Here is a 17,923-nt window from a genome sequence, read left to right on the forward strand (position 1 = left end):
TTATGCTTTAACGGAAAAAAAACTCTTACCTATAGCAGAATAGCCATAAAAAGCAAGGTTGAAGTAGTAGTTATTATTTAAGTATTCACACTAATCACACCAGCAAGATTTTCACCTCTAAGGCTTGCTGATCAAGTACAAGTGACCCCAGACAAAAATAACAAAACACTTGAAATTGCTCATAACTTTATCAGAACTTTTGAAGGTCGCTCAGGAGCCCATCAGCATAACAGCCAAAGAAAACTACTCACATGAAGATTTTCCATTTTTATACACAGTCATTTCTGTATTTCATGGGTGATTACTTTCCCCTTCCTATCACATCAGAGAGGGCCAAGTACTTCAACGTACTTATTCACACCATACTTCTACAGAATATTATCATCATTACTTTAGAGATGGAGGATTGAGACACACAGAAGTAAAATAATTTAGTAAAGGACATGGGGAAGCCTGTGCACAGAAGGGCAGTAAGTTTTGGCCTTCCAAGCTAGTGCCTGAAACTTTGAACCAGAAAGAATGTAAGAAGTAAGAATAATAGCTCATATCCTTTGATGTGGCAGCTAGCCCACATCTCGCATAGCTCCATTGATTAGAGAAACATGTTAATCCACAGCACTCGAGAAAGTAGACTATTGCTCACAGTAAGAGTCGTGGGTTTATTTAGTCTTCTTTATCCATGAAAACACAATCAGAAGAATTAGGCTTTTGCTTGATGCTTTCCTCAGGAAGAAAGGAAGTGATACCACTCCACCTTTATATTGGGTAAGCGGGCCAAATAGATATTCAAAACAGGATTATAGTTTTAGCTGGAATTTGTCATACTAACATATATTAATAGAGTTAGTTAATACAACACTCTCAGTAATTATATTTACATTTCCATTAGAATAATCTTGTTTATTTAGTTCTTGCACACTATAGGAAATGGATTGAAAAACACAGACTGTTCATCAGTGTGGTCTAAGTAATTAGATCCTCACTTGGAGGATCCATTTGAGTTCAAGTCCTGTTGCAATAGACGCTGGAGAAAAACTAGTTAACATTTTTTCCCCAAAGAGCGCACAATCACAATAGGCAAGAGAACAGGTAGATGAAAGGCAGTGCAATATCGATTTCATAAATGGGTTCATCCCAGAGAAGGTGCAATAGGCTAAGCAAACATTGAAAAGCAAGTCAGCAGGGAAAGTGGAAAGTAGTTACCAATTACCAGCTCAGGACTTCCAACACAGCAATATGTTTCTGTATGTAACACGAAGTGGACAAGAAAAAGCAGCTAAGGAAAAAAAACACTAATACGAAAAGAACCTTGCCGAAGACTTAACCTACTGTGTCATTTCTAACCTTGTCAGTACTTGGGAACATGGGAAATCTTCCGAGATGGTCTACTCTTGTGGGGATTCTTATTCTGTTTCTCATGGCAAAAGCTGGCTTAGCTGCAGGTACATATCTGTATATTTTTATGTTAACCACTCACAAATAGAAGCTAGGAGCACCACAAATACCAAGAGGCTTCATAGTGGCAAAATCTGTGAAAATTTTGCTGACAATTTGTGATAGCCTAGAAATGAATAAAGTCAGCAATAAAGTTGATCACAAAAAAAAGAAAGTCTATGCTCTTCTTTCTACTGAGTCATTCCCTACCACTTATTCTGAAATAAATATGTGAATCTGGCTATCCACATGACCAGAGGGTGCATATCACAGCTCACACAGCACATGCTAGTACTTAAAATGTCAATAGCTTTCTCTAAACACCACAACTCTTAGCTGTAGTCATCTTTCACGTTAGCCGGTATGCCTTGGGCCTTCTTCTGCTGTCTCATTCAGATGTGAGCTTTCTTTATTACTGTAAGAATTACTGAAACTTTCCTATGTCAGTGATTAAATTACTCCATTTATTCCTTCCTACAACAAATCAAATAAGGGATGGAAGTTACATTCAATTTTAATCCAAATTATTTTTGCTCCTGATGTTTTGATTTAATTAACGAGTAATAGAATTAAGCGGTAATCGCCATAAACTCTTTCTTGCTGTTATCTTCTGCTTACTATCCTCTCCTTGCTCATGGCTGATGTTAGCAGAGTAACATGAGTGACATAATGCAATTTAAAGATTCTTCCATCATCTTACTTCCTTCAGCACCAAATCTTCACATCAAAAGCTATTTGCACACTGTGAAATTAAAAGGACACTCAGCAGATAAAAATCTTGTTCTGTTTTTCACTTACTGTTTTTAAAGCTTAAAGAATATGTAACATGTCATTCTTCACCATCTGTATTTACAATTTACAGCATAGATATCTCATCATTTTCATTTTTCAATTTGCAGCATTTAGGATCCATGTTTTTACAGATTTCAGTGATTCTCAAGAAATAACCCAAAAAAGACATAAAATAACATCAAAAAATCTTAAGGCTGCATTCTCTGCACTACAGTGATGTTAAGACACATTACAAAAGGGACTTAGAGGATTTCAATGTCCCTGTAAAACTTGTTTAAGGTCCTTTTTCAATTTTCATTTTTAGACTCTCATACAATATTAAACTCACATAGACAAGCTTGAAAGCAGGATCTTTTTTTTTGCCTTTTTGTCTGTGGCTCCCTTAGCAACTGCTTTCTTATTATTTCTGTTTACAAGAAATTTAACTTCTGCATTTCTCCTGGACTCTTTGGTGTTTTGTATTTAGCACATAACTTGCATTATACAAACATCAAGATGGTATAATGAATATTGCTAACTTCCTCCTCAAATGCCCTGGCCAATTCTGGTTGCTTAATCCTCTATAAAAGCATTCAATCTCTGCCAGACACATGCATGTTTTAGGTGGCTGCTGCAATCCAAGAAAAGAGAAAGTAGATTGAAAATAACTACTATATTCTAGTCCAAATCAATTCCTTTTTAATATTCATAAATCTGGTCACTCTGCAAACTTAATTATTGATTACTGTGGTAGGATAGATGTAGTATTATACATGGCTGGGAAAAAAGGACAGAAATCAGCTGTCTAGCTTCTCACACCCAAATCCAGGCTAACCAGGACTTACCTTCATACTCTGACTTTTATAAAAAATACGAAGTCTTGTTAGTGGAGGGATCTAACTCCAAAGGGTAATTCCTTTACTCACATGAAAAAGTTACAATCTACACAGCATTCTCCCCCCGATGTGATTATTTACTTATCTGTATTCTGTTACTGGGAGTAAATCATAGGCAGGATGAAGCTTCTGTTACGCTATGTACTTCAGAGATTATTTTATCTCTTGCTAGAAAGCTGCCAATTTTGAGGTGAAACAGTTGCTGTTTAATATTGTAAAAATATAATGTTCAAGTTTATGATTGCTAATGGAGGATATCGCATGCTTACAAAGGGAAAATATAAGAGGGGGTAAAACACAGCAATGGTCTTGGATACTGTAGCTTCTAGATGTCCATGTAAGATGACAAGACCATAGGGACTAAAAAGTAGTACTGGCACATGAACAAGATGTATCTATTGGTTTTGAACAGATTTAGGCCAAGACTTTAGATTAGCCTGCTAGTGGAAATAATGGTCGGAAAACACCCATATGAGTATTTGTTTGTCTGTTTGATTGATTATGACAGGAGGCCCTCATAAAATAAAGCTTATATCATCTGTTTGCTGAGGAGAGCAAAAGATTGTATGAACAGATTTAAGATGTACTTCTGAGATATGTTTCAAAATTGGGGCTCCCACAAATAGCCAGCCTTTCTGAAGATATGCCACATCATCCTTAAAAAAAAAACACACAGACACAAAGGGCTTGAGTTTTACATTTCATCAATGAAATGATGAACAACCCTGAAGCATCTACTTTAGAAGCTCTGATCCATTAAGGCCTTGGAAGAATGGATTGAATCTGCTGAATCACTTCCTGCAGCCAAGCATTAAGTAAGACTAACGCCAATTACTTTCTAAGAGCTGAAGAGATCACAGTCCCAGGTGGCAAGCCCGTTGGTCTCTAAGGGAGAATATTTTCTGCTGAAGACACAGAGGCTGAATTCTCCCTAGGGGGAATCTATTTTATGGAGATTTAGGTAAGAAGTCACCGACTTTTGGAACAATGAGACATTTACCATTCAGAGCTCCTAATCAGAAGCAAAAATAAAAGTAAGCACTCTTCTTATTTCCCCTCACACATCCTGAGTTCTCCAATTCCCAGCAGAAATATATTTTTCCTACAGCACACAATAGCTTTGCAATGTATTGCTTTCTCCACTCCTTCAAATGTGGAAACATTTTTTTTCCTCCTGAACAAGCAGAAATATTGAAAATGAATTAAAAAAAAAAAAAGGCAATGCAGGTATGAGTCACCTTGGAAATGAATAAAACAAGCCTTCAAGCTGGGAAGGATCAAGGGTGAGAATTTCAGTCACTGGTTTTAGAGCCATGCTCTTTATCGCTCTCATAAACTCCTTTAAAGCCTATTAAAACTAAGTTGAAACTTGCTTTCAAATATTGCAAAACACTGAATTCATTATATAAATTCTTGAGTCACTTCATTCCCACTGAAAACTTTAAGAGCAGAAGAAAGCAGTCTTGAAATAACACAGTCTTACATATTGGAGGTACATCTAACTTTGCCCAGATTGAAATTCAGAAGAAAGGTCATTTTGATATGCAAAACACGACTGTGCACAGAGGAGTCTGGCCAGGACAGGAAGATTAACACACCCGTTCTTGTGAAAACCACCACAGGGATCTTTAGTGACAGGTGGTTAAGGTCTCGGTTCAGTGTTTTCTCCTTCAGCAAAGTTTGATGCTACATAATCAGAATTGGAATAAAAAGTACTATTTTGTGATCAAATTCTATTTACAGGTTTCCTAAGAGTTGAATGTGTCCTTTTCTTCTCATGCTTATAAAATCCCATCTCGGGAAGTGATGTGAGGATGTGGACTGTGTTCAAGCTGACAAAACCCTTAGGCACTGAGAAGAAATATTGCAATAAATAGGTCAGGCTTTGCATTACAATGATCTGGACTGCAGAACCTGCACAAGGGAACTCTATAGTCTATGTAGTTTTGATTAACAGTGAGAAAACCCCGAACAGAGAAAAAACATTTTCACAGTAACTGATACCTGCACAATATTATATTTTTCCTAACTTCAGATGCCCTGGAATTACTGTAACTTTTCAATAAAACCCACTGTCCCAAGCTTAAGTTGAAACTATCTTCTGTTTTTGGAAATAAACTGTTCAGTCTTGAAGGCCCAAGTTTATAGTTAGTGTCTCAAATTATAGCATGCATAAATATCTGCATGTACATGGCTATATATAAATATAAAGACGCATGTAAGTATGAAATATATATAATTATATGTACGCATTCTGAGAGCTTTTACCTCATCTTTATCTTGAGTAATCTCTTTTTTTTTTTTTCTCCTTAAACAGAAACCTTTGAGAAATAAGACTAAAGTCTCCTCTGGCTTGAGTGTGATGTAGTTTCAACGTGCGAAGAAACATTTTTCTTGCCAACATGCTGAGAAGCAGCACAACACAGGGATGTAAAAAAGAAAAAGGGAGCCTCAACAAGATGTACCACTGGAAAACAGTTTTCTTCCATGACCTTTATTAAATTTCTGAGTAGACATTCTTTCTGAAGCATCTTGCTCTCATTTTGACAGGAACAATTTGGGTAGTCACTGCTCTTTCTGATTCCGAGATCTCTAGCACAGGCCCAAGCTGAAAGATTTCATCTCATTGCTCTGGCTCCCTTACAGATGTCATGAGATCCCGCAAAACTATTGTAAAATGTGAAGCACAGCCTTGAGGAAAAACACATTGGCATCGCTGGCTACCCTGCTTGATTTATCCTGTAGCGGCCTAATGAATGGGGCCAATCTATAACTAGTAAATCTCTCCTGATATCAATGAAATTATAACAGGAATTAATTTAATCCTGGTATTAGTTGCAATGTGTCATTTTTTTTTTCCATGGGTAAGATATAGACAGAACAAATGAGACAGCTATATGTTTTCTCAGGATCAAAATAAACTAATGATGCTTAACAGGCAAAAAGAGCATATGGCATGAATATTATACGAAAAATACAAATCTACCCTAGTTACTGTATTAACTGCCAACACTCAAGTTATTTAACAGTAAGAAAAGTCACATGGAACAGACAAGTGGACCACAGCAATAATAGGAGAAAAAAAAAAAGCAAGGAAACCAAACATCATCTAATACAGTAGAAACCTCTGGTTGGTATCAATTTGAAGGGTTCTTCTTAAAAATATTACACTGAAACACCATTAAAAAGCCCAGCCTGCCAAACTGTCTTTTTACTCTGAATTTACTTTCATTCCTATACCCTTCTACTTGAAAATGAATACAGAAATTCTTTTTCTTTTCCATAGCCTAATTGTCTTTCTGTTGAAACATAAGATAGGTCTGGGTGAGCAGCAGAGGCCACGGCAGCAAACCCTAACAAGCTGCCAGAGCATTTGCATGAAACAGGTGATTAAAAGAAGCAGGCTCATTTCCTATAAGAAATGCAGTGTACAACCAGCTTTTGGACACCAGTAAGTCTTACTCAGAGGAGTTGAGAGCGGCATGGGCTATGCTCTTTGCAGCCAACAGCCTCACAAGCTTTTAGGAACACCTTAAGGAGACACCTTAGGGGGCTGGAAATTGAATGTCTGGGGCTGGATTTGATGGGCTAGGTGACACCAGTTCCTTCCTTCAATGATTTCCTGAACAGGAGCTCTATGGTCCATCTGCCATCCTGGATCACACCTTCCCCAAAGTCAAATAAAGGGAAATTTAGGCTGCCAGTGAAACCTTAAGCTGTCCACTGCACATAAGTATTCTTATACACGTCTAATGACAGATTGTCATTACCCCATGTACATGACATTTTTTTCCTGGGACTCGTCTTGGTCATCCTTGTTAGTGCACAGACTGAACATACAAGGGAAGATTAAGATTGCATGGGTGATGCAAAAATCTGCTATCTCCTACATCACAGGCACTAACTTGGTAACAAATAAGGCTATTGTAATATTATTTAAGGTTCTTATTACAATGGATAGTATTTGTTCATAGAATAAGTACACAAAATCATAACCATCTCTTACCTACAAGCCAAGTACAACTCTCCACAGATTTAAAGGTCTCATTTTATCAAAAAATACACTCATTATCCAAAAGTTCCCTCACAGACCTTTACAATCAGCTAGAGGAATTATTAACCACCCTCATGTTGAAAATAGCGTGCATATGTCTATATGGCAATGATTCATCACAAAAATCCAAACATGATTTAGATTAAGCCTAGGTTTATAACAGAACAAGATACAGGATTTGATTCTACTTCTCTCTGATTATTTTTGCTTGTCTTTTATTTCTTTTGAATCTGTCTTTCAGATGAAGAAATCATTTTATCCTCTACAAATTGTTCTCAGTCTGGCACATGTAAGCAATGCTGGAATTTCAAACAGGAATCTGTGGTGCTTCTCATGATGACAGAGTAAGCAAAATCACACCTGTCCACCAGGATCAAAGTACCTGGAGGCAGTAGGAGAGAGATAATACTCCATTGCAGAAATCTTCAGCTCTACTACCAGAAACACATGGTCTTGGAGACTGCTGTCTGCTTTCCATATGACTTCAATGTATTATCAAAGAAAGAACATTGTTATGACATCTAAAGCAGAACGTACATCAACATGTAACAAGAGTGCTTACACTGAAATGTCAATCAATATGTTTTGAGCCTTTTATTAGATTTTGAGAGCCTCTGGATCACAGTGGTTAGGATAAACCTGGAGAAAAGGTTCATCATCCCTCCTACTTTGGTGCAATCAATTTCTCTAGTCTGTTTAAGAAGAGTCACCCACAGGAAACCTAAATTTGCCCCCTTCCTCTTGCCCAGACTTTTCAAATTTTCACTCATAAGCCTCCTCAGCACATCTTCTCTGCTGTTTTCACATAGAAATTCACCTATACACAAGGATGACCTATAAAACAAAAACAAAAACAAAAACTTCTCCGCAAGGAGAACTTCTGAAAAAAAAAATCCACACACAAAGAGAAGAAACAGAAGAAAAAAAGAATAAGGTGTTACTTACTGGTTAACACAGTGATTGATCTTGCTGACTTGGAAACCATATTTGAGTTCACTACCAACAGAGTTACTATGTAATATAGGCCATGGTATTTGGCATTAAAAACCACAGGGGCAGGTAAAGTGCTATTGAATTCTTCGAACTGGAAAAAGTAGTTCTTGGATTCTCCAGCTATCTTCACAACATATACAGAGGATGAGCTCACCACATCAGATGCTTCCAGGGAGACAATGATACAATTGTCTTCTCGGACAGTAACTTGGAAAGGTTCTGCATTCTGCAAAGAAAAATAAAAAGATTGTACTGAACTAAAATCCATTATTTACTTTTCTCCTTCTCTGGAGATCTTCCAAACCCGCCTGGATGCCATCCCACGCCATGCGCTCTAGGTGTCCCTGCTTGAGCAAGGGGGTTGGACTAGATGATCTCAAGAGAGAGAGATCTCTCGAGAGATGATCTCAACCATTTTGTGATTCTGTGTGTGATTCTCCAATTTCCTTTGATACTCATAGGATGACCATGTTACCTTTGAGTTAAGGTGACATTTCATATTCCCCAAGGAAGCTAACATCAAGTCCTGGCAATTTCTTTAGAATTAAATTCACAGGCAGCTGAGATCCATGGCCATTTGACTATAAAGCTTTCCCTCTGCCTAGTTCCTGCTATGTGCTTTCTAGTGCTCCAGCCACACCATTTTTTTATAAACCAAGGAACAAAGGTTCCAAGTAGCAGCAGCAAGAGGACTTTCAATAAAACCATGAAGTGCAATAGTAAGCCATTAAACTAAAAAAAAGGGGAAAAAGAATACTAACTAACTGATCCTGTTGCAGACATTGATCATATACTCTTCAACTCAAAACAGTCTAAGAGGCTGCTGCTGAAATGTAATTTTTGGCACTGGCTAAGCATCTTAGGAATACGCCTTGTTTCAGCATGAGTCAGGTCACCGGCTCTCAGAATTAGGCACTATGTCCTTGGCTTTGGTTGGCACTTTACATTTACTATGCTGCATTGTTTCACTTTTTTATTATTAGTAGAGAGAAAATGAAGCAATTTAATCCTATTTTCATATATCATGAGTATGATAAGTCATTGCCAGCTGAAAACACTTTCTTTTTTTATTAATTGCAAACCAGCTGTCTGCAAGAAGCACTTCTCTACAGGAATTTTCAAAACAGATTCATGATAATTAATGAGAAATAAAAGTTCAAGCTTATATCAACCTCACATTTTTTTGTTGTTGTTGTTGTTTATGAGGCTGCACTGATGCTTAATTTTTTTTTACGCTCAGGGAAAAACAGGATATATGTTTTTTTTTCTATTCCTAACTCCAAAGGAAGTTCTTCCTTCATATTTCACAGGCTGAGAGCTCTCTTGGAGGGCTTTATTATTGGGCTTTCAGGTTTCACAGTGTACGTAGGGTCATATTCTCTAAATTTCCACAGGTATCATTAGAATCAGAAACTGAGCTGAGTATACAATGAAATCTGGAATTACCTTAAAAAGAAATGAATCCAGAAACTGAGGCTCTATGGTAAAAACATGTAAATCTTTTAATATTGGCAATAAAATATCAAGAGCTGGCTAAGTTATGCAGAGTCCAGAACTCATAAGTGACACTGTAAGGCAAGACTCCTGGACTCAGGGTATCTAATATTTAGCCTTATAACCCACTTCAGGAGTCACTCGGAATTGTAAAAGATACATTTTTTTCCTATGTTTAATTGATGCCACCAGAGACACTGAAATAGCAGGCTTGAGAAGAAGGGACCACAGGAAAAACCCTGTTCTGCCACAACACGACAACAAGGTAACCAGTACATAGTAAGTCCAGCCCAAGTAGAACCCCTCCCCAAATCTAAATATCTCAAACCTAAGATTAGAAGTAGACGAAATTCATCTTAACTATTGATCTGAAGTATGATTTGATTAGCCTCTAAAAAAAAATGACTTAGAGTGCTAAGATGATACAAACCAATGTTATCAGTGGATGAATTGTGAAGGTTTTGGTAACAGTTCAGAGATGGCCCAGAAATTGCTCAGAAAGATTTACAACACAGAGCAGAGTTTTGCAAAAGCTTACACGTGTTTACCTTAGCAATGGAATCCAAGACGCTTGCCCTTTAAGTAGATCAAAGCACTGCATTTCAAATTTCCACATTTTGCCCTATATCCCAATGAAGCATTTGGAACTAGCCAATATGACAGGCCAAAAGATTCAGACTTTTAAGAGAGTATTATATTTAGAGCTGCTCAGGAAAATTGAGTCTTCTTACCCTTTTTCATCCCCATTTTCCTCTCACTAACAAAATTTGGAAGAATTCTTCCAGCTCTCTGGATATGAGCAGACTTGCTTTCGGAGGCCGATGCTCTATCCTGCCACTGAAAGAAGGGTTTTCTTCCAAGAGCAAGCAAAGAAAGGCAGCCCTGGTTCAGCAAGGTTATTACAACATAATAACCTTGAAGTACCTGTGCAATCGTGCAGACATCAGTGGGTTTTAACCTTCCACAGACTTGCATTTAAATGCCTCACTAGAACAAAGTTAACCGTGTTACTCTAAAACTATTCCAGTCTTCCTGCAGCTCTGCTGCCGAACTGCGTGATACTAACCCAATTTGCCTGCCTTGCTACGACAAAACACACAAAAGAGCCCAACAAATCCATGTGTGCCAACGAACACAGTTCAAAGCAAGTTCCCTGTGTTTGGGGTTATTATAAATCATTTGTGATGTTAATTAAGTACAGCTGGAAATTAAGCATATAATTGCAGTTACAGGCATTCCTAGAATATAATTAGGTGCTTTCAGACTGCTCATATGGGGTGTGATTTTATTCTTTGATTCTCTCATGGGCATTGTATTCAACACATCAAAGACTGTATACCTTGACTTCCCCCCCCCACAGTGTTTTCTGGCGTTCATAGGAAGTACCAGTCAGCAGATGATCTGTAAATCTGCTGCAACAGTTTTCAGACAATTAGCATAATAAGCTAGTACCAGCTAAATACATAGAAACCTCACATATATCTGCTGTTGCTACCTAAGAGGAGACCAGACAAGGAAAAGTTACAACTTTTTATATATATACACAAAGAATTATAACTTTAGCACTTAAGTATGAGGGCACTGTTAAATGGTAGCCTCCCTCCTTCATGTGCCGGTGCCCAGATGCTGTTACACCACTGCATGAGTAATGTATATGCATTTCTTGAGTGGCATCTCATCATTAGTTGTGTGGCTCATCCATCCCACGCCTGCACCCACCTGCATAATGCACATCTCCTTTGAATGATATCTATTCTGATATGATTACATGCTCTTCTCCCACACACATGTAGGCCTGGGCTTTTAAGCTCCTGCATGAATAGGACACACGGTTTTTGTGAGGTATCTATTGTCTCTTGAAATAATTTCTCTTTCCATTTTAGCACAAAGGTTTGGTTTGTAAAATGACGTGAGACAAAAGGGATGAATAAAAGCCTTAGCAATCAACATGTCATAGGACTAGATCATTTATCTCCCTTGGGGATATGCATTTAACTTCAGCAAGCACTGTTTAAGAACAGACCATTCCATGCACCCCCTCCTTCATGCTGTATGAGGGGAGCCTTACCAACCAGCACTGGGCTGGAGATTTTGGGAAAAAAGCCTAGGACAAATCCAGTGTTTTTTTCTAAGCACCACTGAAAGTGACAAACATGCCCCACTTTTAACTAGATTGTAAAGTCAGTGTGTCTTAGGACTGACAGCATCAGTATGGTAAATACACATTTCATTACTTCTGGTCATCTAGCTCTAGGATTTAATTTGCTGGTGTCACAGCTTGAGCGGCTGTTTCATGCCTGTGGGGAAATTTGGCAGGGTTTGCGCATTCAGAACCAAATGACTGGCTACAACTTCCTTCCTAGTTTATTATTACAAGCTCGTGCCACAGTAAAGCACTTAGAAAAAAGCAGGAGGGGTAAATCCCACAATGTAGTGCCTGTTCAGTCAATTGCAGTGCAGGGATGAGTCACGCTAGTGGAATTTTGAGCCAATAACACAGTCCCAATTAAAATAAAAAGGAGAGGGAGGCAAGAAAATATGTGACGTCAAAAAAAAAAAAAAAAAGAAAAAGAAATCAAAGGCTAATGGAAAAGAAACACCTTGCCCAGAATTCTTTTTTAGAAGCCTATATCTTCAGTTTGTTTCCCTCTAATAGCATGGGTTTTATAACTGAGGAAGAGATTAGTTTCAAAACAGCTACCAATTTTTGTACTTGAGCTTCTGAATACATGACTGTGAAACATATCAGACCTAGATCTGAGCACCGAAAGCACAAGTAGCTAAACGTTCTACTCACTGCAGGAGGAGCAGGGGATGCTCATCAGCTCTGAAAAAATGGCCTTCAGGTACCAGTAACTGCTGATTTACCAGTAAGGGAAATCATGTTACCTTCCACCAGACAAGCAGAACTAAGGCTCTGAACAAATCTGATTTCTGACCACTCGCACAGAGTTTCCAAAGTTGGCATCTGAAATCTCAACTCAAGTAGTCAACTTCGAAGCTACAAGCATCAACTTCTTGGAATAAAGATCATACACTTTATAATGCTCATCAAAACTAACATCAAAGTATTACAAAATAATAATTGCACTATATCCAGACCTGCTGGCTAAATTGCTGGCTATTTTAGTGAGTGATTCTACTATATCCAGATGTATTTTGTCCCAACGGCCAAAATGGCTAATTTTCTTCCAAGTCACATAATAACTCAGTCCAGCCTAGATTTATCTTACCTAATTTTAGGTACTTAAATGACACTTGGAGGCAAAATGACCTTTTCAGACAGAACTACCTGTGGATTCATCTCAGATCTGAATTACTTTTGAAAGTGCAAAGAGCAGCTGAAGGGTCATCTGAAGTCCTACCCTCATAACAAGGGAAGGCTTGGAATCCGATTTCAGAATTTCTGTCCTCTGCTATAGTCTTTCAGGACATAGGAAATCTCCTCAGCGCACAGGAAATTTCATAAAATTATTATTTCTCCATCAGCTTCCTAATGTAAGTTGCATATGTATCATTTCCCTGTGATGATGACAAATGATACTGAACAGCCATTACAATTGAATTGGTAAACATACTTCTACTAACACACATTATTGGTTCATTGTAGTTACTGTGAAGTGAACCAAGAGACGGTCAAAAGCTAAAATCTGATCTCCTCATAAATTGGACTAGACATGTACTCTATTTGGTAATTTTTTTTTTTTTTTTTTTTTTTTGCTTCTCTATGCTCGAGAATCCCCTGGTCTGAAATGATACCAGCCGTGTTCTGGTCTTTTATGGCTAGGAAAAAAAGAGACCTCTCTGAAACTCTCTTCTGTTACAATGTGGAGTTGTCATCGAGAACAGGGTTCGGTTTCAAACAATTTAGTTGAAGCACGAAATAGCTGATTTTCAGGTGACTACTTTTACTTCAGATGACCTTTCAGGTTCCCACATCACTTCTGTCACACTACCACCTAAGTGCACCATCCAACTGTCTCAGTCTAATACCATACCTTTTTCATTTTCACATCTCCCTTATGGAGTAAAGCAGAATATATATATATATTCTCTACAAAAACCTTACACTATCTGTGCTCCACTTCCAGTCTTCTTATTCCAGTTTTAAAGGCTGTCAATAAGAATGCCGTACATGACGGAAATCAATATGGTTTCACACAAAGATACAAGCAGTTATCCCAGTCATGACCTGGGAAATACTCCCTCCAAGAACAAAGAGGAAATGTGGTAATAACACCACATTGAGGCTTCTTTGCAATTGTCAGCTGTCATAATCAGATGCTACAGTTTTAAAGGCAAAATCACCCCTACACAATTTGGATAAGAATGCTAAGCTTTTCACAAGGTCTGGCAAATTCTGGGGCAGACACAGATTGGAAGAATGCCAACTATAAGAAGAGAAAGATTGCTTGAAATGGTCTTCAAGCAATGAAAATGGAAATGTTAGGATAAGAGTTAGTAAAAATAAGGCAATTTAATCCTGGGGCTTTTGTTCTTATCTGCTGTTCTCCATAGGCTGTGCAGAGAACCCCTCCCTTAATACACACTCTTTAGACTAAATGATCCCTGAGAAAAACAGAAACCTTTATCCTCAAGATTTTTCATGCAAAAAAAAGGAATATTTTAAGCAGGAAAAGACAGCAAAAGCAGCACTTCTCAATAATTTATGATGTCTGATTCAGGTTAACAAAGCATTTCTGGCACTCTGCTCTACAAATAGTATCCTCTGCACTGCTTCTATCCTTACCCTTAAAAAGCCAGTAATAACAATAACCTAGTCATATTTTATAAATGAGTTTCAACATTGCTTTGTTCTAGGAGACAGCTGCAAAGGAAAAGCATGCTTTTTTTAAAGCAAATGCCAATATTATATATACAGTCCATCCTGTTCTGAAGTTAATAATCTACTTTAGAACTATTGCAAGGAAATCTTCCTTGACACTATTAACTGCTAATGCTATAGCATTAAGTAAATGCCAAAATGCTAAGGTGTGACAAAGAAATGTTTGCATTCATTAAGGCTAATACTTTCTATGTAACACTTTGCAAAAATATCAAATATTTAATAAGCTGCGGTCAAATATTTATTTCTTGCTCATCTTCCTGCTGCAATCTGGGAGAGGTAAAAGCCTAGTGATCCAGGGACTCCTGATATCAACAAAGTTCAAAACAGGGTTAGATCTTCATAGAAGGTATCTCTCTGTAGTCTACATGTATAGACCTGAAAATTGACAGGAATCCACATTCAGGCAAAAGTTACAGTTTGGTCTCTCTCTAGAACTAAAGTTTTGTCAAAAGGGGCAATTATCCTGAAAGAAAAAATAATTTTAGTCCCCTTTCTCAACCACAAACACACCCATACATCCATTCAGACATTTATTGGAGTATCTGCAATTAAATTTTAGCATCCCTTGTGAGCAGTTCCAAGCATATACACGTTGGATGAACCATATGAACCATGGGCTTTACTTAAAGTGTCTCTTCCCTCTTGAGCCTCTATGTGAATAACAAAATAAGAAAGGGCGCAGGGAACATATCACTTCATCAGTTCCTTGACTCTGTCCAATTGACCTCTGTCATGCAGCTCTCCAGTCAACTCTTTTTCCTCACTCTTTTTGGGGATGAATTAAAGAAGATTTCCACGTACAAAAATGTAAAATGATCAGAGCTGTGCTTAGGCCAGATGGAAGGTGAAGAACTCGATGTTAAATAAGTGGCTTTTCTGTTCATCTCGAAATACGAGGAATACGTGTCTCAGCGGGGAAAGAAAAAGAGATAAATAATCTGCTCAGTTCCTAGGAGATAGAGTTCATTGAGAGACATGATCCATATATACACTACCCTAAGAATGTACCTATTCTCTATCATTTGCGATGAAGTCCTTTTACAGTACACTATTTATAGGCCAACACATACCCAACTACTACTGTTGCCTCTGAGTCACAAAATTCAAGCAACAGGTTCCTAACTTCCTAACTTCTTTGGGAAGTTACTAACTTCACCTTGGGAAAACTGCTGTAGAAGAAGACAGAGTGAGTGATACTAATTACTCATTTCATTAGTAATTAATTTAATTACTAATAATTAAATTGATAGTAAATTTTGACAAGCTTGCATTTCTAGAAATAAATCAATCTTCCCATATCATCAAATCATCTTTCAAGGGTGTCTTACATTGCAAAGTGCCCTAGAGGAGATAAAAAGGAATATTGAAGGAGACGTGCTTTTTAGGTGATGAAGGATGACATCTCTGCTGTTCAGGCCTTCACTTCCAAAAACAGTGGATTCACCTATTCAAACAGCCACAGTCTGGAATATAAACTTTGAATCAATTACTGATATTGAAATGTAAAATTAGAAAGTCAAACAGAAAATTCCTGAGGTTCAACAGAATTTGAAGACTGATATTGTACCACGAGAAAACTCTCGACTATGAAGTGCTCCAGCAACTGATGCCAGCTGCACCTTATCTTCTACTGTCAGAGACCATGAAGGAGGGGTAGAGAGCAAGTACACTCTTACAGATATATAAAAGTGAAACGTTTTCATTTTCAACTGACTGGGAATATAGGTCCTTTGTGCACACAAGTGAACTACTACTTGAAGAAAGAATGCAATGCTTTGTTATTTGCAATACCTACAAAGGGCACAGCTGGGAGGAAGTTATAGCCTCCTTTTATCTGAAAAATTGGAGATCAAAGTGGCTACCTAATTCATTTGAAATCACAAAGCAACTCAGTGGGAAATAGTGGAAAAGAATAAGACTTCCTGCCCACCCCTGCCATGTCCACCCCACGTGTATATTTATATATAATAAAAGACTAGACTCAATGAATAAACTTACAGGTAGGCTCCTCACAGGCCTATCCTTATTCTTTAACATCAAGTGATATTAATGGGAATTAGGAACTAAGCCACTCTTTTCTTTTAAACTTCAACTTTTCAAATATGTTTGAGACTTCCAGAGAGGTTTGGAAAATAAAGAGGTATTTATAGAAAATAATATGTTTCAAATGAATTCTTCTGGCATTGCATTTTATTCCACTGTATGAGAGCTAACTTCACTGACACTGCAGGCTCTTATTGACCTTGTATAGCATTGATACAGTATGATAAAATTAAACATCTATAAAACTGTTTACACTGCTCAATAGGTTGGGAACCTATACAGCTTCTGGTTTAGGTTAAAAACATTAAACAATGTCAATTATTTAGCTGCAGTTGTGCAGCTGAACTCCACTCTCCCCCATTCACGCATTCTCTTCCTATGCTATCAGAAAGGACATGCAAAATCTGAAACAGATATGGGGTAAATTTTGCCCTCATCTAAAAAAATATCAAAATAATGTCTCCAAAGATGACAAAAGAAATGGCATAGTCAGGAAGAAATACCTACACCCAGATCAGTCATCTTCCTATTTTGCACTCTAGTACTTGTTATCTTTCTGCCCATAGCCATAACTGTGGTGTGATCTCCCTCCCTTGAAAGACAGCTTATCCAGGTTCAAACATAGGTCTATTCTATTTTCTTTTAAAATCCAAGCGGAACCTGATAGTCTGGCCTTTGATAGCACTGCTGTACTCATATGTTCTCTAAATTGGCAAGAGTTGATCTCAGAGCACCTGCTGAGATTTTTCACATTATTTATACATAGCTCCTGTGGTTAAATATGGTCTTTTTTCACTGAAACATTTGCTGTGCAGCTTTCTTTTGCTTTTCCCCAACCTGTGCTCAAAGCAAGACAAGTGCCGAGTGCCATTTCCCTCATTAGTAGCAAGAGATGAGCTCCAAAATTCTCTATACCACACAGGGTCAATTGCAGATCCGCATGACACATTCCAGCTGCTGCTACACCCCGATTTTAAAATCATTTCTAGTGCCGCTTTAGGCTCATCTCAGCCATTTGTACTCATCTGATAAATTCTTAGCCACTGAGGAGCTCTGCATGCCCCCACTGAAGGTAGCGCTCTGCTCAGTAGCCAGGAAAACAGTAAACCTGCTCATGCTGCACAAGCATGTGTCCTTTCCTAACAAGTTAATAGCAAATGCAATTGACATAAAGGATTTCAACTTGCAAAGAGAAAATCTGCAATTCTGCACTAGAGCAGGAAAAAAAAAATCACTCATTCTGTTTCTAACATACAACCATAAACTGTATCCTTTATTGAGATACAGTTATATTCTATCACAAGAACTTGTTTAAATATTCCACAGGCCTATCTGTATAATTCAAGCACTGAATTTCCTGTCGCCTTCTGAACAAAGAGTCCTTAATAA

The 17,923-nt window shown here is 37.8% G+C and overlaps 1 protein-coding gene across 1 annotated transcript in view; it reads right to left on the reverse strand.

Moving 5' to 3' along the window:
* PTPRO (protein tyrosine phosphatase receptor type O) overlaps window positions 1–8,374 on the reverse strand; it is a 60,853-nt gene extending 52,479 nt beyond the window's left edge. Inside the window, exon 1 of the mRNA XM_088528430.1 lies at window positions 8,101–8,374. Within this exon, the coding sequence (XP_088384556.1) occupies window positions 8,101–8,140 (40 nt within the window). The 5' untranslated portion in view covers window positions 8,141–8,374. The remainder of the gene's footprint in view (window positions 1–8,100) is intronic.
* Window positions 8,375–17,923: the final 9,549 nt, after the last annotated feature.

This window comes from Tinamus guttatus, unplaced genomic scaffold, assembly GCF_059628265.1.
Source record: "Tinamus guttatus ecotype Peru unplaced genomic scaffold, ASM5962826v1 Tinamus_guttatus_pri_ptg000308l, whole genome shotgun sequence".
Taxonomy (NCBI): domain Eukaryota; kingdom Metazoa; phylum Chordata; class Aves; order Tinamiformes; family Tinamidae; genus Tinamus; species Tinamus guttatus.